This window comes from Tripterygium wilfordii, chromosome 1, assembly GCF_013401445.1.
Source record: "Tripterygium wilfordii isolate XIE 37 chromosome 1, ASM1340144v1, whole genome shotgun sequence".
In the NCBI taxonomy this organism is placed as follows: Eukaryota; Viridiplantae; Streptophyta; class Magnoliopsida; order Celastrales; family Celastraceae; genus Tripterygium; species Tripterygium wilfordii.
In genome coordinates this window covers 8,913,962-8,938,269 of record NC_052232.1, presented here as the reverse complement: position 1 = coordinate 8,938,269, position 24,308 = coordinate 8,913,962, and the positions used below count along the sequence as shown (strand labels likewise).

General features: G+C 37.6%; 4 protein-coding genes across 5 annotated transcripts; all 4 read left to right on the top strand.

The window, feature by feature from the left end:
* Nucleotides 1-298: 298 nt before the first annotated feature.
* Nucleotides 299-6,871, top strand: LOC119999532 (MACPF domain-containing protein CAD1-like). Its single transcript, XM_038847151.1, has 6 exons — nt 299-841; nt 3,143-3,381; nt 4,021-4,216; nt 4,368-4,551; nt 5,210-5,364; nt 5,910-6,871. The coding sequence occupies exons 1-6, from the start codon at nt 539-541 to the stop codon at nt 6,552-6,554; spliced, it is 1,722 nt and encodes a 573-aa protein (XP_038703079.1). The 5' UTR covers nt 299-538; the 3' UTR covers nt 6,555-6,871.
* Nucleotides 6,872-8,178: 1,307 nt separating this feature from the next.
* Nucleotides 8,179-11,479, top strand: LOC119994385 (protein NRT1/ PTR FAMILY 4.5-like). 2 transcript variants are annotated; one of them, XM_038841238.1, is made up of 6 exons: nt 8,179-8,268; nt 9,177-9,273; nt 9,352-9,569; nt 9,655-10,098; nt 10,192-10,319; nt 10,420-11,479. In XM_038841238.1, exons 2-6 carry the CDS (start codon nt 9,249-9,251, stop codon nt 11,306-11,308), a joined length of 1,704 nt encoding a protein of 567 aa, XP_038697166.1. In that variant the 5' UTR covers nt 8,179-8,268; nt 9,177-9,248; the 3' UTR covers nt 11,309-11,479. The 2 variants fall into 2 exon arrangements, with proteins under 2 accessions (XP_038697166.1, XP_038697158.1); XM_038841230.1 differs by lacking the exon at nt 8,179-8,268 and adding an exon at nt 8,457-9,082.
* Nucleotides 11,480-12,807: 1,328 nt separating this feature from the next.
* LOC120014163 (cyclic phosphodiesterase-like) lies at nt 12,808-14,824 on the top strand. The gene is made up of 3 exons (XM_038866106.1): nt 12,808-13,184; nt 13,396-13,450; nt 14,444-14,824. The coding sequence occupies exons 1-3, from the start codon at nt 12,864-12,866 to the stop codon at nt 14,647-14,649; spliced, it is 582 nt and encodes a 193-aa protein (XP_038722034.1). The 5' UTR covers nt 12,808-12,863; the 3' UTR covers nt 14,650-14,824.
* A 2,249-nt stretch (nt 14,825-17,073) lies between these two features.
* LOC119999608 (integrin-linked protein kinase 1-like) lies at nt 17,074-22,936 on the top strand. The gene is made up of 12 exons (XM_038847279.1): nt 17,074-17,704; nt 18,168-18,242; nt 18,382-18,477; nt 18,735-18,820; nt 18,942-19,062; nt 19,708-19,787; nt 20,228-20,287; nt 20,443-20,549; nt 20,692-20,777; nt 21,342-21,463; nt 21,935-22,046; nt 22,540-22,936. The coding sequence occupies exons 1-12, from the start codon at nt 17,387-17,389 to the stop codon at nt 22,642-22,644; spliced, it is 1,368 nt and encodes a 455-aa protein (XP_038703207.1). The 5' UTR covers nt 17,074-17,386; the 3' UTR covers nt 22,645-22,936.
* The last annotated feature ends 1,372 nt before the right edge of the window (nt 22,937-24,308 follow it).

The window sequence follows — 24,308 nt, the reverse complement described above, 5'->3', positions numbered from 1 at the left end:
TTGACCATTCTCGATTGCTCCTCTATCGAAGATTTTTAATAGGTTTTCGTCTTCAGGTTGGTGAAGAAGTATAATGAATGATTTGAGACTGAAAATAGTAGAGTTAGTGGAGATATTGAAAGATTAGATTTTTTACAACGTTAATGGGTCTACTTAATAAAACCCGGGTGCATGATAGAGTGCTCATCAAACTAGAATCCAAGGTCAAACATTTCGGCCTGCGAATGACTTTTGAATGTTAGAAAATTACATCAAAAAGGAAATATTTTTATAGGCTTTTGGAGAAGGATCTTTGGAGACCAGTCAACTCCCGATTCTCTCCAATTCTACGAAATCAATGTAACCCAAATACGCGTTTCTGTCATCCATTGTTGCAGTTAAAAGCATCGTCGAACAGCAACAAAGCTCGCCAACTCCGAATTTCAAAGTCCAAAGAACCCCACCACAACTACGCTACAAAAACATATTTATTGCTTCCAAGCAAAACCAAACCTAGTTAGGAAAACCCAGAAAAACCAACCGACCCATTTCAACGTTCATGAAAAAGGAAGATTCTTTTAATTATATGGATAACCCAAGAGCAAATTTGAGCTCAGATGCTTTGACGACCACTCTCTGCAACTCAATCCAGGCTTTGGGACGTGGCTTTGATGTTACATCGGATATAAGGCTTTTGTACTGCAAAGGAGCTTCTGGGTCGAGATTGGTCCACGTTGATGAAGATCACGCTAGGGATCTTGTTGTCTCCGATGGGGTTGTGGTGCCAAATGTGTCTCTTGAAATTGAGTGCTCAAAGGGAGAGAGGGGTATTGATAGAATACCTGTTTGCAACTTCCATGAGGTAAGCTGGTTCTTTTGATCTGTTTTTGGTTATAGAGTTTGAGATTATTGGTTTGTTGGTCTCTTGGTCCTCAATTCTTTACATGCAGTACTTGAATTCTTGGTTACTGTTTGTGTATTGGGCTTAATCTCGCCTACTCTGGCTTTCTTGGTTTGGTAATCAAACTTTTTTCTGGATTCATTTTGTTGGAATTTACGTCGATGGGTTTTTGTTTTAGACGGACGGCACTGTGATGGCCAGTTTAATATAATGGCGTGTATGATTAGCTAGTGTGCTCTACCGGATCATTTGCAACATCTGATGAATTTTGTACTTTTGGGTTTTTTGAAGATGTTCTATGTATCAATGTCATCATCTCTGTGGCATGTGTTAATGCTTCAGTTTTAATGATGTGTTGAGGATTCTGGTTCGCTTCTACTGCATTGTTGTGTTGTTTATGTGGGAATTCCCATGGCAAACTGAGAGGCTATGGTGCATTTTGAAACACCCCAGTCCACCCCTCATGCTCAGTATTCTCACTTCTCCAGTTATGTTAATGTGAAAGGATTTTGAATATTCTCACTTGTCCAGTTATGTTAATGTTAAAGGTCTTTGAATGATGTTAGAGAGAGCAGATTGAATAAGGGTTAATCTGCCCCGTATTGAAAGTTCCTTGCCCTTCCAATTTGCCAATTTCCTTCGAAAATTCTCAATCACAGGTGTCCATGTTTTTGCTTGTTTGTAATTAGCACCCAAAGGCATTCCCAGATACTTCACCGGTAGTGATTCTACTTTGCAATGGTATTTATCTGCCAACTCTTGCACCCACTCACTACATGTGCCAATCCCCACTGTTGAGCTCTTCAAAAAATTGACTTTTAACCCTGAAATGATTTGGAAGCATTTCAGAATCCTCTTGACTACGTGGACATACTTCTCCTTTGCACTACAGAAAACTAGAGTATCATCAGCATACTGGATGTGTGACATACTCAGTTCGTCCTTCTTCACATGTATTCCTTTCAATAGACCTATCTCCTCAGCCTTCTTAAATAGTTGATGGAGGCCCTCAGCTGCAATATTATATAAGAAAGGGGACAGTGGATCCCCATGTCTTATGCCTTTCTGCATCTGAAAGACATTGGAAGGGGAGCCATTAATCTTTGCAGTTGAGATGCATTCCAGTATCCAACCTCTCCATTTCACCCCAAAGCCCATTTTCCCCATTACTGTATCCAGATATCTCAAGTTGACTGTATCAAAGGCTTTCTCCAAATCCAGCTTTAACATGAAACCCTTTTTCTTCCTCTTCTTTATAAGATGGATAATTTCATTGCAACCAGGATACTATCCATAATTTGCCTCCCTTTCATAAATGCTGATTGTGATTCACCAATCACTGCAGGTAGATCTAATCTTAGCCTGCGTGAGAGTACCTTGGCAATGATTTTGTATAGGCTGCTTACCAAGCTTATGGGCCTGAAATCAGAAAGCTTGTAAGAGCCTTTTACCTTGGGAATTAAGGTTATAAAGGATGTGTTCACCCCATTTGGCAATGTTCCTGAGTTGTAGAAGCTATGAACCATATCACAAACCTCGTCCTGTATGATACTCCTAGCCTTCTAGGCTTTTAAGTATTAACTATATTTTCAATTTAGTTCAGGAAAGTGCTTTCAGTTCTAAATTGCACTTATTTATCTTAAGTTTAACTAGTAGGTGAACTTGGGACTTTTCCTAAATTCTAAGGAACTAACGAAGCATTAGTTTCAATTTTACAGATAAATATGGTTACAAGCTAGGAAATAACATACCAACTATTTTTTTTCATTCAAACTTGGAAGTAGACTCTTTTTTCACCATCCTGAGTCGAAAATGCAGTTATGTATCTCTTTTGGGTAGTCTGTCCCTTTATGATTCAGGTGGACCCATGATTTTTGAATTTCTTGTGTCTATTTTTCTAACCGTAACTATAAAAAAAGTATCAACAAAATCAAATGACCAATATGCATGTTGTCACCAGTTCACCTTTTTGGAACTCTGGAGCATTAATTGTGTTGAATTAATCTATTGAAGATCATACAATTTAATACTTCAGATAGGCAATGTATGAATTATGTTCCATGTTTCCTGATCAAAAGCAATCCATCTTTATTGCCTTATATGTTGAAAATATCTAGTTTGCTTTGCCATCGCATGGTATCATGTCCGAATCAATGTTGTGGTGTACTTTCAGATAGTGTTCCAAATAGGTTAATGGTATTGTTAAAAATTATCATCATAGTCCTATCAGTGTTTCATGGTTTCCTTTACTTAAAATTTCAGATGGCAAGACGCTTCAATGAAAATTCTGGTATAGTGGGAGACATTCCACTTGGAAGCTTTAATGCTATGTTCAATTTTACTGGTTCACGGCAAGTTGATGCAGCAGCTACAAAATCTCTTGCAATGGTTGGGAATTTAATTCCCCTATATAAGGTTTACTTAGCAAAATTAAATCTGGTTTTACATGAAGAAATCAAACGTGCTGTTCCTTTCTCCTGGGATCCTGTATCCTTGGCTAGGTAATAATTTGTCAAACCTTCTTTTGCAATTGCTACCTGCTCCTTTTTCTAGATTTTTGGGCTGTGTCTTTTCATCATTTTACAAGCTCATTATAAATTTTGATGTAGTAATTTTTGGGCTTAAAATGATTTTTTTGAGGATAAGAAGTCCTTTCCTTGTCAGAACCAATTACTCATATTGTAATGACAATTCAATTTTCTGCTTAATAATAAGTTACATTATGCAATGGAATTAAAAGATGAATACTCAAAACAGATTTGTTTTCATGGACGATTTTTATGGTTATTTATGAAACATTGTTATCTTAACCAATTTGATATCTACACCCACTCGGATGCATACTTTGGCACCTAATAAGAGCACTCCACTACATTTATACCCAATCTAGAACAGGCAATGATGGCATAACTTACCTTTTGCATGACCACTAGGATTGCTATGATTGATTACCCTGCCATATCATATGTTTGTGAAAAACCCTGATATGTTAGAATGAAGTCCCTCATGGTATTCGAAATGTTCTGGAAGCAGGTTCTTGTAGACAAACTGTCAAGTAGGATCACTGCATCAATTTTGAAGACTAAGTACCTCGGATTTCTAATTAGCTATCACCATTGGTTTTTTCCCCACTTTTGCAGTTTCATCGAAAACTATGGTACACATATTGTTACATCTGCGACAATTGGTGGAAGAGATGTGGTTTATGTCAGGCAGCACCAGTCATCTCCTTTGTCAGTGTCAGAAATTGAGAACTATGTGAAAGATATTGCAGATCATAGGTTTATGGACTCAAAGGGTCAGTCAACTGAGGGGCCCCTGAAATATAAGGACAAGGTTAGCATAATGGTGTTGTTAACTTGAGTTATTTTGATTGCATTGTGCATTCTTGTTTTGGAAACTACTGTTTTTCAGAAAATATCTTTCTCAAACTTTGATTGTTTCTTATCATATTATAATCAATCATAACCAGCTACTATTGCTGTAGGATGTAACAGTCATTTTTCGGAGGAGAGGAGGTGACGATCTTGAACAGAGTCATGCTAAGTGGGCAGAGACTGTACAATTTGCTCCAGATGTCATTAACATGACCTTTACACCAATTGTTTCTCTGCTCGATGGAGTGCCAAGAATAATGCACCTAGCACGTGCTGTTGATTTGTATTTAGAATGTAAGTTCTCAATCCACCATGTTCCTGCTTACTTAGTTCCAGATGTGAGTTTCATTGACTTTGTTTTTTATGGATTATGGCCAAGCATTTCTTCTGTGCTTCCTCTTGTTCTAATAGACACTTCTATTTAAAAGCACCACAGCTCTTGAAGCTTCAAGTAGTTTCTGGTAGTGTGGTAGTATTCCTATGCACTAAGGATTTTGTGCATCGCTCACCTGTGGCCTATGGTAGCATCAATTTCATGAAAGATTAAAGTTGTAGCTTTTCATCATACGTTGGACTGGTCAATATCGGTAGGTATAAAGAGAAAATCTGACCTAATTGCCGAGTTTTGGTTTTAAAATACTAAACAATATATTGCAGAAATACCTAATGGTTAAAATTTAGGTTGCAAAACAATTCTTAAAGAAACAATGTATATATGACTCATCATATCATCTTCTGAACAAAAAAAAGACCAAATCGTTCCCTGCTATACTACTTTAAATTTTGTTTATATGAGTCGCTTATACTGCTTGCCCTACTTGTTTGTTTATTTTTACTTTTGATAGTATCATGTTTGGGTAACTCCAAAAGCACATACCTGTATTAATAAAGAATGTCAATTTTTCTCTTTTTTCCCCTTTCCCATACTTAGTATCTAATATGATCTGACCAGATAAGCCTCCCATCGAAGATCTACAATATTTCTTGGATTTTCAAATTGCTCGTGTTTGGGCTCCAGAACAAAGTAATATCCAAAGGAAAGAACCTGTGTGTCAATCCCTTCAGTTCAGCTTGATGGGCCCCAGACTTTACATTAGCCCAGATCAGGTAAATTTACGTGATTTTAGATTCTAGTTATCTACCTGAATTTTGATTTTATGTAAAAAATGATTGAAGACAAGATGCTAAAACTTTTAACAAGTCCAAAAATGTAGAGAGCTCATAAGACAATCCATAAAAGAAACGTTAGAAAAAATAATTCTATCACACTATATATTGAAAGCAATGGTAGTGGAAATAAAAAAGTAAATTTAGGTTTTTCATAAAATAGAATCCACATTCATGTTCATATTGTTCCTGGCATTCTAAGTTTTATTGGTTTCGAGGATTCTATTGTTGCTCGTTTGATGAGATTTGCGCAGCTTATGAATAATTAAGATAAGATTTAATCAACAGACATCAATTACTGCTTTTACTCTTGTTAGCTGAAAAGACTTCACTTCAGCTTAACTAAGGTTTTCTTTTTTCTTTCTTTGTCAATACCGATATAATGCAAGTGCACGCATGCACGTGATGCAAACATGTGGCAATAACATATACACCTGTGCAGGCTCAGGCGCCATTGATGCACTTTTTGACATTGAAATTTGCAGGTCACGGTTGGTCGGAAGCCAGTTACTGGTCTTAGACTTGGCCTGGAAGGCGACAAACAAAACAGACTTGCCATCCATTTGCAGCATTTGGTGTCTCTTCCAAAAATCCTTCAACCACATTGGGACACGCATATGCCAATAGGTGCACCCCAGTGGAGAGGCCCTGAAGAGCAAGACAGCCGTTGGTTTGAACCAATTAAGTGGAAGAACTTTTCGCATGTAAGCACTGCACCAATAGAGTACTTAGAGAACAGCATCGGGGACCTCTCGGGTGTTCACATTGTTACAGGAGCTCAGCTGGGCGTTTGGAATTTCGGTTCTAGAAATGTACTGCACTTGAAATTTCTCTTCTCCAAAGTCCCAGGGTGTACAATAAGGCGATCAGTGTGGGATCATAGCCCCTCCAACACTTCCGTGCAAAGATCTGATGGCACTTCTACGTCATCTTCTGGTGATAGAAACTCTGACGACAAGAAGGACAATACTTCAAGCCAAATTGGGAAACTGGCAAAAATCGTGGACATGAGTGAAATGTCGAAAGGACCACAAGATCTTCCAGGTCATTGGCTGGTCACTGGAGCTAAGCTCGGCGTGGACAAGGGAAAGATAGTATTGCGTGCCAAGTATTCTTTATTGAATTATTGACATAAATACCTTTTGTTTCTGTAGAATACTCCGTTTCCATTTTTACGCATAGTTCAGGGCATTCTTTGCACAGTCTACTTGTATCCTCAGTTTTTCTTGTACATTATGCTGTTTTATGATTCTTTAGTTGATAGTGACTTGATTGTTTATCAGGTTTTGAATTGATATTTTGTGTATCAAAGCACAAGGATATGTTGTCCGCATTAGACTTCTTTAATTAAGACATGGAGTGGTTCGTCTGTTTCTATTGATAAAGACCATTCTTTTTTCTTGAATGGTTTGTGCTTGTATTTATCAAATGACCTGTTTTGGTTGAAGACATGAGGTCTTTGTCATGTTTTGTTGAAGGTGACATTATTGCTAGTTTTTAATCTTACTGTTGGAATCTTTACAACAAAGTCAGCTAAGTATTATTTATTGAACTTTTTTATATAATGCTGCATTTGTTTTTATAGAATATCTTATTTCCACTTGTAAAATAGAATATCTTATTTCCACTGGTTAAGTAGACTCAATTCAAGGTGTTAAGATTAATTATTTTGTCATTTAACCAAATAAGTTAACTTGTTGGGTTGGAACATTTTATATCATTTATATATATATTCCAACATTCTCGTTAACGAGTGGGCAGGACATTTTGACGGCCCAACACGTGAATAACAAACGAGACCCAACATTATGACTATTCTCACTCAAGGCTCACATCTAGGGCAATAACAAATAGAGGTTTAAATTACGGAAGTTAAGGTTTGAACTCAAGACTTTCCGCTACAATATCATGTTAAGAACTTAAAATTAGTTGTTGGATTGGGTCATGTCAAATCATATATATATAAATAATCTAATACAAGTTTTTGCTCCATCTTTTTAATTCTTTGGTTGATTTTTCCTTGTAAACAGTGTTGTTCTTGGTATTGTCTAGTTGAGAGTCACCACCTCGTTATTTATCTTGTGATCTTCTGTGTCTTGATGATGTATCATGTATGTATTAAAACACACAGTTATATTGTCAAACCGGTGACGGTAGACTTGTTTAATCAATAGATAGAGTGATTTTCATGTTCTCATGGACAGGGATCATTGCATTTGTTTTCTTGAACGATTGAGTTGTGTTGTAAAATGAGGTTGATTGTGTAATACATGAAAGGATTATGTTATTTACTTGAAGAGACATTGGTTAAGTTTGAACGATGGTTTGTTTAGTACTTTGCTGATAAAAAATAAGGCTAAACATCTCTCGTGCATAATGCTCCCGAACTTGGACGGAGGGTCAAAATTCGTGTAGTTAGTGGAAGAGTTCCACTACTTCTTTATTGCAGGTTCAAGTCCATCTTCTTATCCCCTCCATGAGAGTTACTTTCAACTTTTCTTCCCCTCTTTTTAAAGCAAATTATATGGAACCGTCCATCTGGTCCAGTCTGTTACCACAATATTGCTCCATTAAGCTAAACTATTTTGTTATTAAGAAAAGTTCGCTCCATTAAGCCTTCTGTATTGAAATCCTACTTGGACCACCATAATTGGTGCTCTCAGCAATGCAATGGAAACGGATGTTAAATAATCTCTCTCTAGGAAAAATACTGTTAAGCCGTTGTGCATGAGGCACGTTTTTGCAGATGTTCATCTGACTTTCTTATAGTCGAGCTATTGGATAATAATACTCGGATTGACACATCCTGCAGGAGTTCAGACATCAGGCTTACGACATTTACAGGTGAGTCTTATTTTTCATAATTTCTGAACCATCTTTCTTGACAAGATAAGTGGGAACTCTGAAAGTACAAAAATGTCAAAGCTCAACAGCAACATGTTTACTAATGTAGCATGTGACATTGCAGCATCCTTAAATTTAAGCAAAATTCTGTCTAAATCGAAGGGTCCACGTTGTATTTTATTCTGGTTGATAATGAAACATAATACCTTGTTTTGCGAATTATTGGAGGACCTACAGTACTGAAAATGACCACGTTTGCTTTGGAGCAATAACAATGGTTTCTGTTGAAGGGGAATTTGGTTAAATAATATTGTTCTCAGCTAGCTAACATTCACTTGATTATGATCACAAGTTGCAGAAGTGACTGCTACTTGAACAAAAAAGGGCAGACACTTCTGTCCAAAACGATCGGACCCGTGAAGGATCAGCCATGTTTTTCTGGACTAAAGCACTATTTTTTTTCTGTTTGTAATGTTTATCATAATCAAACTTGTCAATCATATGTACTTGTCACCGTATGTAATCTCCTGTCGGTATGTAATTAGCTTCATATAATTTCCTATTTGACCAAGTTTTGATGCTGCCAATAGAGTATCTCTCTTTCGTAGCCGGCAGTTGTCAGTGAAAAATGCGGTTACAATCATCCAAGCCAGATGCAAATGAGCACATTAGAAGCAGTCATTACCACTTGACAAGGTCACCCTCACACCCTTATATATACAAGGCCCTATGTTACCTTTTGCCAATCTAGTCACCTTCTATCTCTAGAGTCCGATAGTACTAGGCACCCAAAAGACAGACCTTTGCAGCCATGGTACTTCTTTGTTCTTCTCATCTTCATTTTTCACAGTTCAGGATGAAGTTTATGTTTTTCTATTTAATCTGAATTTGTTCTCTTATATTTGCAGGAGAAGCCTGAGTTTGTTGAAGGAAAGGTAGATTGGAAGGGAAGACAAGCTATCAGGAATAAGCATGGAGGAATGAGGACTGGTTCACTTACACTAGGTATGCTAAAAATTGGCTATTTCTTCTTTTGATTTTGGTAACCTGAGTTTGTGGTGATTGTTTGGATTTTGGTTGCAGCAACGTTTGGTTTCGAGAGCATGGCAACTATTGCCCTGGCAGTAAACTTGGTGACGTATTTCATCACTGATATGCATCTTGAAATAGCTGAGGCAGCCAACAGCTTAACCAACTACTTGGGAACAGGCTACATCCTCTCCATACCGGTTGCAATCCTCGCAGACACTTATCTTGGCAGAGTCAAATCTGTTCTAATCTCAGGATTCCTAGAGTTTCTGGTAAATATGCTTCTAACAAATCATGACTTTGGTATAAATTCATTAGTAACTTAACTTGTATTCTTGCTGCAAAAATTTCATGCAGGGACTAGCACTGCTCACAGTACAAGCTCACTACCCCAAACTAAGGCCAGCTCCTTGTATTGTCTTTGATCCAAATTCTCATTGTGAGAAACTTATGGGGGGTAACGCGGCATTCCTGTATTTTGGTCTATACATGCTTGCTCTTGGCACGGCAGGAATTAAAGCCTCATTGCCTGCACATGGTGCTGATCAGTTTGACGAAACCGACCCAAACGAGGTCAAGCAGATGTCCAGCTACTTCAACTTTCTCTTGATGGCTGTATGCCTTGGTAGTTCAGTCAGTTTAACATTTATTGTGTGGATTCAAGATAATAAAGGATGGGACTGGGGTTTTGGGATCGGTACGATTGCCCTACTCCTCGGTTTGGTCATCTTTGTTGCTGGATTGCCACTCTTTCGCATACATGTTGTTAAAGGATCTAGTGCCATCACTGAAATTATTCAGGTTAGTGTGTGTAGTTTTTTCTTCTGTAAGTGAAGGATTAGGAGAAATGAAATGAAATGAAGCAACTCTTTGCTCTTTCTGCTTTTTCAATAGGTTTACGTCGCAGCCATACGTAACAGAAATCTTGCACTCCCAAAAGATCCTTCAGAACTTTATGAGACAAACAAGGACAAAGAAGCTGCAGTGGAGACAGAATTTCTACCTCACAGAGACGTTTTCCGGTTTGATGTCTATGCCTTAATTGAAATGATCACAGGTAAAGCTATATTTCAAAGTGCTTGAAACCTGATTTATCACTCTTTCTGTCAAAACTCTATTCAGGTTCCTGGACAAAGCTGCTATCCAAAGAACACCTGCAGGGCAGCTAGAGAAACCAGAAGCTCCTAATCCATGGAAACTATGCAGGGTCACCCAGGTCGAAAACGCAAAAATCTTACTTGGAATGGTCCCAGTTTTCTGCTGCACCATTATCATGACACTTTGTCTAGCTCAGCTTCAAACATTCTCAGTCCAACAAGGGCGAACCATGGACACAAGGCTCACGAATTCTTTTAACATACCGCCAGCCTCACTGCCTATCGTTCCACTCATATTCATGATCATTAGCGCACCAGTTTACGATAAAATATTCGTTCCCTTTGCACGAAACATCACAGGCCACCCAACAGGCATCACTCACCTACAACGCGTAGGCGTTGGCCTTGTCCTGTCTTGTATATCCATGGCCTCAGCCGCAATAATGGAAGTGAAACGCAAAGGCGTGGCACGAGACCACAACCTCCTAGATGCTATCCCAGGCGTGACTCCATTGCCAATCAGTACTTTCTGGCTATCATTTCAGTACTTCATATTTGGCATTGCAGACTTGTTCACTTACATTGGCCTTTTGGAATTCTTCTACTCAGAGGCACCAAAAGGTCTTAAATCCATCTCTACTTGCTTCCTTTGGATTTCCATGGCACTCGGATACTATGGTAGCTCCATTCTCATCGACATCGTGAACAGCGCCACCAAGGGAATAACCAGAAGTGGAGGCTGGTTAGCAGGCGACAACATCAACAGGAACCATTTAGACCTCTTCTACGGGCTGCTTTCAATACTTAGCTTCATCAACTTCTGCATCTACTTGTTTGTTGCTAAGAGGTACAAATATAGACCTCAAAACGCTCCGGCCGCCTCCGATGAGGACAGCAAGACTTACTCCAAATAAGAAAGATAAAATCAGTCCGGTACTAACCATCTGGTCTGGGGAAGAAAAATGGATGAAAACAAATATGAACTACTTTTTTTCTCTTTTTATGCTATCAAATTTTATTATGGTCTGTAATTTCCTACTGTTATTCAAAGTTCATGAGATCGTTGAAGATTATATTGTAAGATACTTGTTTTTTGTTTTCAAAATCTTCCTTGTTCTAGTTGCATAATTATTGAAAACTTTCATATCCATGTATAAATCTAGTACGATGTATCTTAAAAACAAAAATGATAAAAGATCCCAATATTTTTTTGTCCCAGTTTTTCCAAATACTGAAATGGAATCGCACGATTCCATATGGAAGGGTATATGAGTTTTGCGATTGATCCATATGAAATCGTGTGCGTCTATCTCATCATATGGGATAGCTCGGACAAAAAACATTGGCATCCTAAGACTTATGATTATGATATCATGGAAAAGTATCTATTATATGTATTGTCAGTGAGATTGTGATAAAACAATACTCCTAACTAACATGATTTGTTTTTTAGGGGACAAAAAATGAAAGAAAAGAAAAGATTGAGGTCACCATAATTTATTAATCAAAATCCTTAATTTAGAATATCATTAACCTTTCCGTTCAATTAAAGTGGTTTAAGTTAACATCAAGAAGGGAAAAAAAAAAAAAAAAAAAAGAAGAAGAAGAAGAAGATTACCCATAATGCATGCTTATTTTATTCATATTCGCCCCCTAGAAAATGGAACACTAAACAAAGGATGCCAATATTGCGCTTACGAAAGCACCATGGATTAAGGTTGGACCCGGCTGATTTTGTTGGCCTTTCATCACCTCTTTTGACCGGTTTGATGTAAACATATACCAAACACATTACTCATCTCCATCTTCTTTTTTACTTCCACAATATATATCAAAAATGATTAATTAATGTTATTTTCCGTCGTGTTCCACAATGAGTGCTACTCAGTGCTCTGAAGTGTATTCGTTACTTGGGGTTCTCGAGGTGACGCATGTTAACTTTATTGAAGTGGTAGGCAAAGGGGCCATCTCAGTTGACCAGGATATTTTCAGCTCGTTCAATAGGAAAATAATTGTCAACGAGAGGTGGTTTCGTAGGAAATCGGTTGAGTTATGCGCAATTGCTCCCAATACTCGTTCCAATTGGTAGCATATTTCCTTGCGATACTTCTTCACAGAGCTTCACCTCAGTTAGGCATGTCGCATAGTGAGGGTGCGATCCTAGCTTAGGGGTTACAAAGTGGCCGTTGGACTGAGAATTTCTTATCTAAAAATAAATACGTCCGAACATTTTATTGGAGGGGTAGTGTTGGTATTTTAAGGCATTTCATTAGGGCTGCAATTTCAAAAAGTTGGACTAATGGCTGGACTGGAGTTTGGGCTCTTTTTGTTTTCATTAGGCCGAGCTGAAGCAATTTATGAGAAGGAACCATGGGCCAAAAGGCCCATGTGAAACCGGATCGCCACTCTCCGCTGGTTGGTAGATTTATTGAGAACACGATCCGGCAATGAGTCGGTGCTACCGTCGTCATGGAAGTCGCACCTGAGACCACTCCAGTGAATCCCTCTGAAGCGGAAAAACATGTTTATTCGGTGTGGGCAATCCCACCGGAGGAGGTGACCGCTAGGCTGAAGAAATTGATGGATGGCCTGAGGTCGGAGTTCGGCGGACCCGGATTTGAGCCCCACATCACGGTTGTGGGGGCCATCAACTTGACACCTGATGATGCGATTACCAAGTTCAGGTCCGCTTGTGAAGGGCTCAAGGCGTACGACGCTACCGTTGATCGTGTGGCTACAGGGACCTTCTTCTATCAGTGTGTTTATTTGTTAATTCATCCCACGCCTGAGGTATTGCACAATCTATTCTATTCTTTGTGCTTTCAATAAAAATTTCACTTGGAGGTTTAGATTAGGGTTTCAAATGGCTCAAGAACGGCATATTGATTCTTTAATCTTTGTTCACTGGCCTGAAATTAAACTGTCTCAGTGCACTATTGGCTTTTGAGTTCTATTGTACTTTCATGATTAGTAAGTTCAGATTATTTATTTGGATTTCCAGGTAGTGGAAGCTAGTGTGCACTGCACCCGACATTTTGGTTACAAGAGCTCGACAAGTGAGTTCTTTGTCTATTGTCTTTGTTCAGAGTTCTCTAATCTTTACCATCTTAAATTGTAGTAAATATTTCAGACTCTGTATACGTCAGTCTCTTGTGAAACTATTGAAATATGATCTTAAGCTTGCTATAGATTGTTTAAGTTGCTTGGCTAAGGTCACAGTCTTTTGTGAGGGAATAGTTTAACGTAGAAACTGAGAGTTCAGTTATTGTTGAAGAAGAGATGGACTCATATGAGCCAATTGAAAATATCTAGTATTGGTTTTCTTAAGAGGGGTAGAGCATTTGAATGTTACCCTTGTAAATTAGACTTGGAAGTATAATAGGGGCATGTGGCAAATAAATCAGGAAGCTGTAGCATTTGCTTGTGAACCTTTTCCAATGGTTTACTGGTGGAGTTGGTCAATAACTTTTAGAGTTACGAGCATAATCAAATATTGCAGATAGTTCCTTAAGCTGGAAATTTCATGATTATGGGCTATGAAGAAGTTTTCTAAGTGCATGAATGGGATAATAAATCTGTTGGAACTCTTACAATGGTAAAAACAATTTAGATTTTGTTAAGAAGCCAATCAAATATTGCTTGTTGGTCTGTCTCCTGGTTTTCTGTTATAATTTCCATAGCTATGATTGAATTCGTTAAGTGACAAGATTTTGAGTATTGTATAGCTACCCTAGTGAGCTTTTGGCAATGTTTTCGATAATTTCCATAAATAGTACTGGAATAGATAAACTTGTGTATAGGACCCTGGGATTTATTGGTCATGTGGTGAAAAATATAGCGTTTTAATATCATTCTTGATAAAGATGTTTGATCTCCAAGTGACTTCTCTTCGCTATTCAGAATTAATCTTTGCAGATCACCACCCCAATGCTCTTGGAAAAAGAAAGAAAAAAAGAAGCTTCTTTTCATACTTCTCTAGATAAATCAGGAAATTCCTTGTCATGAACAACAGTAAGTCCACTAATGGTTAGCTTTGGCCAATTTTGCAGCTTACATGCCTCATCTGAGTCTCCTGTATGGGGATCTGTCAGATGAGGAAAAGAAGAATGCTCAAGAAAAAGTTAATGTTCTGGACGAGAGCATTAACGGCCTTAGCTTCCCAATAAATCGTCTAGCATTGTATAAGACAGACACCGAGGACAAAACTCTCAAATCCTGGGAGAAGGTTGCTGAATGCAGTCTCAGCCCGAATTAGTTCAATGTCTTCTCAGTTCTTGTTGCTAATAAAGCTTGCTAACTTCTATGCGCTTCTTTTGGCTGCCATTGACTATGTAATTGGTGTTTGTCACCACCATACTATACTTTCCACTAATGCTCATGCTCTGATAAGACTGATATCTATTAATGTATATGGTGTTTACTTGTACATAGATATGGGTTTCATTTAGATGCTCCATACCGATGATGTTTGTCGTATTTTGTTTTCTTCAGAACTAATGAAGATATTTGCATTCACAGTAGTGCATAAGTAGTCTTGCCCTAATGATTTTTTTTTCTCTATTCATAGACGTCTGCCTAGAAACTAATAAGGTTACTTTTTTCTCTGTCTCTAATGATTTTCGGACAACTTAAGGTGGAGTGTTTAGTCCTTGTCAGGTATGCTACCAGTAAGCCACAATCATGATAAAAGAACTACTGGTTGACTTTGTAGCTAAGATAAAATTAGAAGTGCAGGTTCTGAGCTTTAGAGGCAAAACTTGTCCCAGCGGCCACTTTGTCGATGTAAGTTTAAACTCAGTTTCTCCGCTAGAATTCGTGCTTTAGAGGCAAAGATTGTCTCTGACTCAATAAACTTGTCCCCATTGGCCTTGAACTTAACGGAAAAGGGTGCCGGCTAAATGATTTTCTTAAACAACAATATGCATGCCAACTTTATAACCAGTCTTATTTGTTTAGAGATGTAAGATGTTGAATCTGATTTTGGTAGGCTTTTGGTGAGAACAAGGAAAAGGGCTGTTAAAACCCAAGAAGGTCAGATGTCTGCTATGAATTGCACTGGCTTTACATGTGATCTTATCCTCCATTAGCAGTGTTGACATTGGCTCTATGTATATAATAAGCAGAAACTGGTTAGGGAACGATTAGTGCAAGAAAGTCCTACCAATTACTTGTCAAAACTCCCATCCGCAAGTCAATTCCTTTAAATAGTTTGTGCTGCTATTTCCAAATTCCAATTTTCCATACTTCAGATTAATCTTATCTGCGTTATATTTTTCTATTGCCACTTGCTTCCTTTGTCGGTACAATGAATAAAGCGGGTCTGAAGTCATATGCACGATCCCACAAGCCAAGTCAGAGATGTCAGGAATACCCTCCATGGAATGAATCCAGAACTAACCCAATTTCATGATTCCTCATATTATTTTTCTTGTGCTTAGTTTAGTGTGGAATTATTCATAGGGACAGTTAAATGATTGTTTATTGTGTTTTGCTTCAATGTCTTTGATGTGGGTTTCTTTTCCTCAATATTTAAACCTTGTTTGGTGTGGCTGAAAATCTAGCCCCCGGCTGCCGCTGGCTGCCGGCCACTGTCCAGCATGAAAAGAGAGAAGATCAAATAAACATGTGTTTCCAATTTGGATTAGGAATATTATTATAAACATAAAAACGGTTACTTTTACTTTGAATGGACAAGTGGGTTTTTCAAGATCATCACAAAGGAGAAAGCTTGTGCATTTTGGTAAGGTTTTCATTGCAATTTCCTTGATAAGACCACAGGAGTTGGAGCTGAACCATTCTTGTCTATTGACCTGTTTATCTTATCCCAAAACAAATAGCTGGAAAGGAATCAAGACACTGACATACAAAAAGCCTTAATTCAAGCGTTGACAACAAAGGAAACAGGTGAAACCCATCTCTCCACAGGAGAAAGAAGAATCTGGAAGACAATACCCAAAAACCCGAAACTCATCACATTTCGGGGTGATAAAACTCTGTCTGGTTCGGATGACCAAATTTATACAACTCTGATTAAATCAAATTTGGACATAGGTTATATGTTCAAATCTGTGTCCAAACACAAAATTTTTATCCGATCTAAAATTGAGTTCGGGTCTAAACATAAAAATCTTATGCAATTTACTTGTTCGAATCCTAATCCGTATTAGATTGTTGTCCGGATTTAAAGCCATCTGGGTTTGGTCAATGTAGTATGTTCGAAATTCAATCTGCGTTAGGATCTGAGCATATAAATATTTTGTAAACATGTGATGTTATCCAATCAAAAAAAACCGATTTTTTTTCTCACCCCGAGTCACATTCAGACCAACCAAAGACCCGGTAAAACCATATATCCAGCGTGTTCCGTGTCCATTAGCCCACAACAGTAACGGCAAAAACGGCAAAACACGTGCACATCAACGTGTTCACGGGTAATTGGCTAATCACAAAGTATCCTAACAAAAAAGGGCGAGATTCGTCGGCGCCACCATCGATGAGCCATCATGCGTTCATGCTACTGCTATACTGTCATGGGGGTGTTTTTAACACCCTGGCGTATCTTAGTCAGAAATGCTTGACTAAGCTGCCTTTACGCCACTAATCCGTGTTGGACATTCTCACGCGCTCCTTGACGCGCCAGCTTCCTTATGCCTTCCCTTTCGAAATTGTCAACGTTACCCTACCCACAACGACAACTCCTGAAACCTTGAACAGGACTCGTAAACCCCGCTTCCCTTCAAGTAGTGTCTCCATTGAACCTTCCTCTCTTGCTCGTTCTGAATTCTATCCTCTTTTACAGTTCGTCTATATATAAGCTAAATCAGCTTTGATTGTTCGGAAGTTGGGGTTTAAAGGTCTCATTATTGAGTGCAATTGGGGTTCATCTCAAACTGCGGCAATTTTGTTGATTCTTGAGTTATTCACAGATCAGGAGACATTGTTGATCTGCTCGGGTTTATTCATTGTGTGAAAAACAGATTTGATCTTTGTGAATGGATACAAAGGCTCCAGTGAGGTTCACGCTAGGGAAGCAGTCTTCAATGGCGCCAGAACGGCACCGTGAGGAATCAGGAGTGGATGGAGATCAGGAGCAGGAGGAGGTTGATGGATTGCGTTTGATGTATCTGGCAAATGAAGGCGACGTGGAGGGGATCAGGGAGCTACTGGATTCAGGAATCAACGCTAATTTTCGGGATATGGATGGCCGAACAGCGCTTCACGTTGCTGCCTGCCAGGGTTTGACGGATGTCGTTGCCTTGTTGATCGATAGAGGTGCGCTCGTCGACCCCAAAGATCGATGGGGCAGCACGGTAATTTGGATTCTCTCGTACTGTTTGATTGACTTCTTTTGGTTTCTAATTTCTTACAACTGTTTTTTCGGCCTCTCTAAAACTATAATTTTCAGTATGAGCAAATTGCGTGGTCTTTGGACTAAAAGCTAATTGTCTTCCTTTTGTCTTTAAAGAATTAAGATATATATGCTGCTTGAAGAGTGAATGAAGTACTGCTTAAGGACTCATTGATCGTTCAATTGACAAATAATTCTACTATGCAATTTGAAATGATTATTTGAAACCATGTATTAAAATTTAATGAAAGAACAGGTATAAGAAACACAGATAAGAAGGTATATTATTTTTGATCAGTGAAGGATTCTTTGGCATTATGGGCTTCCAGTTATAATCGAATTTTTCTGAAAAATTGGTTTCTGAATAAGATATTGTCTCCATGAAGTGGGGTTCATCTAAATTACTGACTCTCATTTTCTTACAGCCTCTGTCCGATGCTATACACTATGAGAAGAACGATGTGATCAAACTCCTGGAAAAACATGGTGCAAAACTTCTGGTATGAGCTTATATCATACTTGGGTTTGAAATTGTTAGCTATCTATTATGTTAGTGGAATCACCAACCTGGTATATTACTGTGTCTGTTTGTCTGTTACGCTTTGGCTATGTTTTGTTTTACATGATTTTACTTTGTAGATGGCATCAATGCACGTTAAACATCCACGTCAAGTCCCAGAATATGAAATTGATCCTAAGGAGCTTGATTTTACCCACAGCGTGGAATTAACAAAGGTATTTGTTTAGAAGTCATCACTAGTGGATTGCACTCTTGCTTCACGTTTCCTTGGCCCTTTTTTAGTTTCTTAAGTCTTAACATCGCCAAGACTATGGTCATCACGTATGATGTCTTTCTTTGGGTTGAAATATCTTATTATAGCAAATTTGATGATATGTGCTGCTATATCTTTTCCTTTGGGGTCTTGTTAGCTTTTTTATTTTTTTATTTACATTTTTTATTTGTTTAGCAAATGATGTGATCTTTATTACAGGGGACCTTCCAAATAGCATCATGGCGTGGAACTCAAGTTGCTGTTAAAAAGCTTCAGGAGGATGTGTTTTCTAATGACGATAAAGTGTATGTGGTTCTTAACAAAGCAACTTTCAATTTCTTGAATTTTTTTAAAAAATATTTTGTATTGCAGTGTCGCCTTTTTTATTGTACTTTTCTATTCCTTAAAGCCTTTGGTTTCGTTCAGGAGAGCATTTAGGGATGAGCTTGCATTGCTACAGAAGATACGGCATCCAAATGTGGTCCAATTTTTGAGTGCTGTTACTCAAAGTAGTCCATTGATGATTGTCACAGAATATTTACCCAAGGTACTTCCATATATTCAGACTGTCTCTGTTTGTTCTGTCTGATGTTTCCTTGTTTAAGTTTTTGCGTATTTTTCCCTTGTATTAAAGCTATATATTAAATCCATACTTGTTGGTTAACTGCTGATTTTGGCACTGATGTATTGTTGATTCCTGTTTTGTTTTTTTGTACTTTCTGAATTTTGCTTCATAATCCATATGTACTTGGTTGCATGGATGTGATTTTTTCAAGGGTCTTCCTGTGGTAAGTGAAAAGGATGAATATGGTTTCATATAAAGATGCCAGCCTCTGCCCACTACTTGCCTTAGTTGCTTTTCAAGTTCCAAATCCTTATGATTTTCACCTTTGCCTGAATGTTTTTGTTTTTCTATGTTCACTTGGTTATGAATAATATCATATTGTCCTAGACTCCTCATTCCACTAAAGCACAAAAACAATGTCTAACATGATGTTCAATCCACATTCGAAAAAGGAAAAAGATATATCAAGATAAATAAGAGATGATGAAACCTATAACGAGTTTGTTTTACATCATTTATTGAAGGTTATTTATTTTGTTTCTTCACAAATAAAGGTTATTTTGTTTCAATCAAAATTATGGGTGAAAACTGTCTGTTCAAGTATTTATTATTTTATTTCTGTCGCAGGGAGATTTTAGTGCATATTTGAATCGGAAGGGAGCATTAAAACCAATAATAGCTGTCAGATTTGCACTTGATATCGCAAGGTCTGTTACTGTTTTTATTATGCATGGGAAATGCATCTTACTATATTCATGTTTGGAGTTAATTATACATTTCTGAAATCTTTTCTTCTGAAGAGTTTTGGATGATTAGATATTTACTTTTCATTTGAAGAGGTATCACCAATCTCAAATAATTAAAGCCATTGAAGAAAATCTTAATCAAATTCAGAAACATGTGCATCGCCAACAATCATTAACATGTTCAGTTTTTCACACATGAGTGACTGTTCTGTCTGCAAGAATGATTTATTAGTTGTTAGCTTGTATTGGCATTTAACTTATGCGGGTTTGAGAAAAGTAAGCAGTTAATGCTTAATTGTGGGTGTATGTATCGTGCTTGGTGGATGAACATGTTTTATCTAGGTTTCTAGGCTCTCAGCATGAATTCAAAGGGTTTTAATTGTTTCTTTTTATTGTTGCAGGGGAATGAACTATCTGCATGAGAATAAGCCGGCTATAATTCACCGTGATCTTGAGCCTTCGTAAGATTTCTTCTTCAACTTTGGTTTGCTTTTGCTTGACATGTAGACATACATATCACAGGCTATAATTGGATTTCTGTGAAAATTCATTGGCTCCTTCATTTTTTCTGAAATTTGCAACATCTATTTTATGTTTCTAATGAGCAAGATAACAGAAATATATTGCGGGATGATTCTGGGCATCTCAAAGTTGCAGACTTTGGGGTTAGCAAGCTGCTCACTGTTAAAGAAGATAAGCCTCTAACTTGCCATGAAACCTCGTGTAAGTACTCTTAGGAATCTCATGAGTGCCACTTATTTTGAAAATTTAACAGAAAAGTATTGTTGGATGACTTTGCTTTCATCTGTATATGAGGTAGATTTCTCAAATTAAAATGGTAATTGATTATACTTCTGTCATTCAGGCCGATATGTGGCACCAGAAGTTTTCAAGAATGAAGAATATGATACCAAAGTGGATGTGTTTTCATTTTCTCTAATTCTACAGGAGGTAAATATTTTACTTCTTAAAACTTGCACGTTCAATTTTATTTTTTCACGTAGATTTGATATTAGATTGTCACTTTATTGATATTCAAAAGCTATGGTATCTGCAGCATGCTATAATCTTACTGATTTGGATTAATTCTGTCCCAGCCTCATTGATGCTGTAAATGTCAGTAGATTGTGTTATGTAACTAGATTCATATATTTCATGTAGCCTGTTAGTGAAAGCAATAATTTCACATATTATGGATTTCAATGGCTGAAAAATATGGAAACTGTTGAAAGTAGCAGGGCTTGTATATTCTACCAACAGGGATAATAGAAATTGGCAATTGAGGATCATATGAACTTGGTTCTAATGAATCATTATCTGTGAGATGAATGGGGATATGTGATCATGAAAGATTGGAAACCTTTTGTTGTACAATCTCCATGGAGAGATCGTGCAAGTCGTTAGCTTCCCTTTTCTTTCTCTTTGTTTGGGAAAGGAACCTTCTCTGATGATTGGAGAAGTTATCATGAGGGACTGACCGTGCTTTTCTTGTTACATCTTATGATTGTACGTTAGATGATTGAAGGCTGTCCGCCCTTTTCTGCAACACAAGAAATTGAAGTTCCTAAAGTATATGCAGCAAGAAAGCGTCCACCTTTTAGAGCTCCAGCAAAGTATTATGCTCATGGACTTAAAGAGTAAGTCCCTTTTAGTATGCTTTTTATACTTGAGGTTTCTTCCTATAGTGATGGTGGTGAATATTAATAAATAGTGTTTGGTTATTGCTTTAGCACAACAAAGCACGGTTTTGGAAGCTGTTTATGGGGCTATTTGTACTTTTTTGTTGTTATTCTTAATTGATTTTTGAACTAATTAAGCTGAGAAATAGTTCATGCTCATTCCTGCTGAAAGGACTCAGCATTTTCATTGATACTTTTTATGTGGAACTAATCAGTTTTCATTTTTTAAAATTTATATCCTCTTTCTTCCCTTGAATCATAGACATCACATGATTCTTTGACTGTTTTTTCGTTGCTAAGAGGATGTTCTTCGAAGGCAGATATCTTGTAGGCTATCTAGAAAAGTTGGTCTCTGTCAGAAACATTATAAGCTTTCTAGTTTCTAGTGTCGCATGTCTGAAAACTAAAAGTTTGAACATCCTGCTACAGTTTGATTGAAGAGTGCTGGAATGAGAACCCATCAAAGCGACCAACATTCAGGCAAATAATAACAAGATTGGAGTCCATTCACAAAAGTATTAGTAACCGGAGGCATTGGAAGGTTTCTTTCTCTTGCTCCCTCTCTCTCTCTCGCGCTCTGTGTGTGGGCTATGGCTTGTTATTGCGTGTGTATGACATTCAGCATTTGTGCTAAAAAAATTGTACCAAATGGCTTATCGTTCTTCCCAAGAGAACTTAATCTAACTGTGTTTTCTAAATTTCATATATGAGTAGCATTAAAGAATGTGTTAAACAACTCTCATTCAGAAGGTTCTTGTAGTTGAGGTAGGCTTGGGGAAGGGCTATACAACCTTATCTCTGCATTGCTATGATAGCTCTCTCCAGGATTAAAGAGTAGTGGTTGCAATCTGGGTGGTTACTTCCAACAGATGAGCTAGCTCCATTTTCGTTGGGATCTAGCTCTTCTTGTTTTTTGCTTGGCCAACCATCCGAGGCATTCCAATTTCCTATGTTACAACACTTCATATAGACGTGGCCTTTTTTTTTTTTTTTTTTTTCTTATTCAATTGTTGTGTCTCTTGCAACATGTACAGGTGAGACCACTAAAGTGTTTCCAGAATCTGGAGGCTATGTTGAAGAAAGATCACTCAAATCGCAGCAGCGGAAGTGGCTCTTCCCATTCTGCGCGTAGCATATGAATAATGGAGGATTTGTGCTTTGCTTATTAATGTACATACATTGCGATTTGCCAGCTTGGTAACCAAATGGCGACTTTGTAGAATTGTAGAATTCTACTTCTAGCTTGAGTTTGTTCTCTTCCCTTTGAATTGCGGGCTGAGAATTACATTTATATGTCATGTAATGACGTTTATGTACGTTTTTATGCCTGGTTACCAACTCATATCTAACTAATTGTACGTTGTATACTTGGCCTTATTCACATTATATGCCGTCCTCTGGAATGCAGTCTATTGCCTGCAAAAGGAGAAACTTGAAGGCCATGAACAGATTTGTGTTCGATCTTCTGACTTGTTTGGCCAGATGATTCAATCTAAATTTGACTCATCAACTTCTTTTTTCTTTTTCTTTTTTTTTAATAGAGGAACCACCAAGTCGAGCATATCCGTCACAGTTGAGTGAACAAACCTTGGATCGTCAGAATAATCGACACTCAGTTAAGTAGGCGTAAATGTCGGGATGTCAAAACAATTTGCACCACGCTGCAGGATTGACCTGACTAGTTGGTTTGAACTCTTGCACTCTAGAACCAAAAATCCTAAGATCGAAAAGATAATCAACTAACCTTACGAAACCTTTTTACGGGCAAATAAAGTTCACTTGTGACTTCAAATTAGAGAGTGGAGACAATAATTTTGCATTATTGACTTGTTGGTCCCTATAATTAATGTCTTGCTCTATCGTCAATGCCATGACCAAGAAAAACAGGACAACAAAGACTAATAACGAAAGGTATCGTTTGGCAGGACAGGGAGGACGCATGATGTGTTTCTGTCCTCTGTACTTCGCATTCAAAGGGTTTGGCATGTTCCAGAGATTGTCTTCTGTATTCTCAGTTAGTTCGAACTTCTAACCTTAGCTTGTATCATTTTTTGTGAATGAGGAATCACCAACAAGTGAGCATACTTATGTAACTAATCTTCCGAATGGTTCAAACTCCCGACCATAACATTATCATTTTTTGTAACTGAGGAATCACTCAGAAATGGACAAACTCACGAAATCAATCTTCTAACCTTAACATCATTTTTTTTTGTGACCAAGGAACTACCCAGAAGTGGGTAGGCTCACGAAACTATTAATAAAACTCTATAAAAATACATACTCCCAATTGGTTCGAATGCCCCAATCCTAAGTCACCCATCTATTCCTTTGCGGTGTAAATATTAGTTCCACTTTCCGATACTTGTCGTGTATTGTTGACAGCCTCCATTCACCCACCCTCTTATCTTAACTTATCATGTACATCTATCTATCTATACTTTCCTTTAAAATTGTTAGAATTGGGCGTGAGTCCCAGGTTTTTTTCCTACAAAAATGATATGTAATCCATCAGTTTGATAATCCAAGGAAGTCCAACAGATTTATTCCATTGATTTAATCAATGGAATAGTTTTATTTCTACTCTTTTATCCCATAATTAATTATTTAAAATTTAGAAATTCATTGTTTTAGTTCTGAATTCATTTTTTTTTGAAATTCCATTGAAAAAAACGATGGAATTAAGAAATTCCATTGAAAAAACAATGGAATTAAGATTTACTCAATAAAACGCATCGACAATTGATCTTTATGTACTAATTCTGAACATGTAATTTTTTTAAAACGAAAATGACATGTAGCT

What these genes read in the sequence shown, in the direction of transcription:
- LOC119999532 (XM_038847151.1), top strand. Translation starts at nt 539, where the DNA reads ATGAAAAAGGAAGATTCTTTTAATTATATGGATAACCCAAGAGCAAAT. An exon ending in CTGTTTGCAACTTCCATGAG is followed by an intron (nt 842 to 3,142) that starts GTAAGCTGGTTC and finishes TTAAAATTTCAG; the next exon opens with ATGGCAAGACGCTTCAATGA. An exon ending in TGTTGATTTGTATTTAGAAT is followed by an intron (nt 4,552 to 5,209) that starts GTAAGTTCTCAA and finishes TGATCTGACCAG; the next exon opens with ATAAGCCTCCCATCGAAGAT.
- LOC119994385 (XM_038841230.1), top strand. An exon ending in CAGGATTCCTAGAGTTTCTG is followed by an intron (nt 9,570 to 9,654) that starts GTAAATATGCTT and finishes AATTTCATGCAG; the next exon opens with GGACTAGCACTGCTCACAGT. An exon ending in CCATCACTGAAATTATTCAG is followed by an intron (nt 10,099 to 10,191) that starts GTTAGTGTGTGT and finishes CTTTTTCAATAG; the next exon opens with GTTTACGTCGCAGCCATACG.
- LOC120014163 (XM_038866106.1), top strand. Translation starts at nt 12,864, where the DNA reads ATGGAAGTCGCACCTGAGACCACTCCAGTGAATCCCTCTGAAGCGGAA. An exon ending in TAATTCATCCCACGCCTGAG is followed by an intron (nt 13,185 to 13,395) that starts GTATTGCACAAT and finishes TTGGATTTCCAG; the next exon opens with GTAGTGGAAGCTAGTGTGCA. An exon ending in TGGTTACAAGAGCTCGACAA is followed by an intron (nt 13,451 to 14,443) that starts GTGAGTTCTTTG and finishes CCAATTTTGCAG; the next exon opens with CTTACATGCCTCATCTGAGT.
- LOC119999608 (XM_038847279.1), top strand. Translation starts at nt 17,387, where the DNA reads ATGGATACAAAGGCTCCAGTGAGGTTCACGCTAGGGAAGCAGTCTTCA. An exon ending in TTTGCACTTGATATCGCAAG is followed by an intron (nt 19,788 to 20,227) that starts GTCTGTTACTGT and finishes TTATTGTTGCAG; the next exon opens with GGGAATGAACTATCTGCATG. An exon ending in TTTCTCTAATTCTACAGGAG is followed by an intron (nt 20,778 to 21,341) that starts GTAAATATTTTA and finishes ATTGTACGTTAG; the next exon opens with ATGATTGAAGGCTGTCCGCC.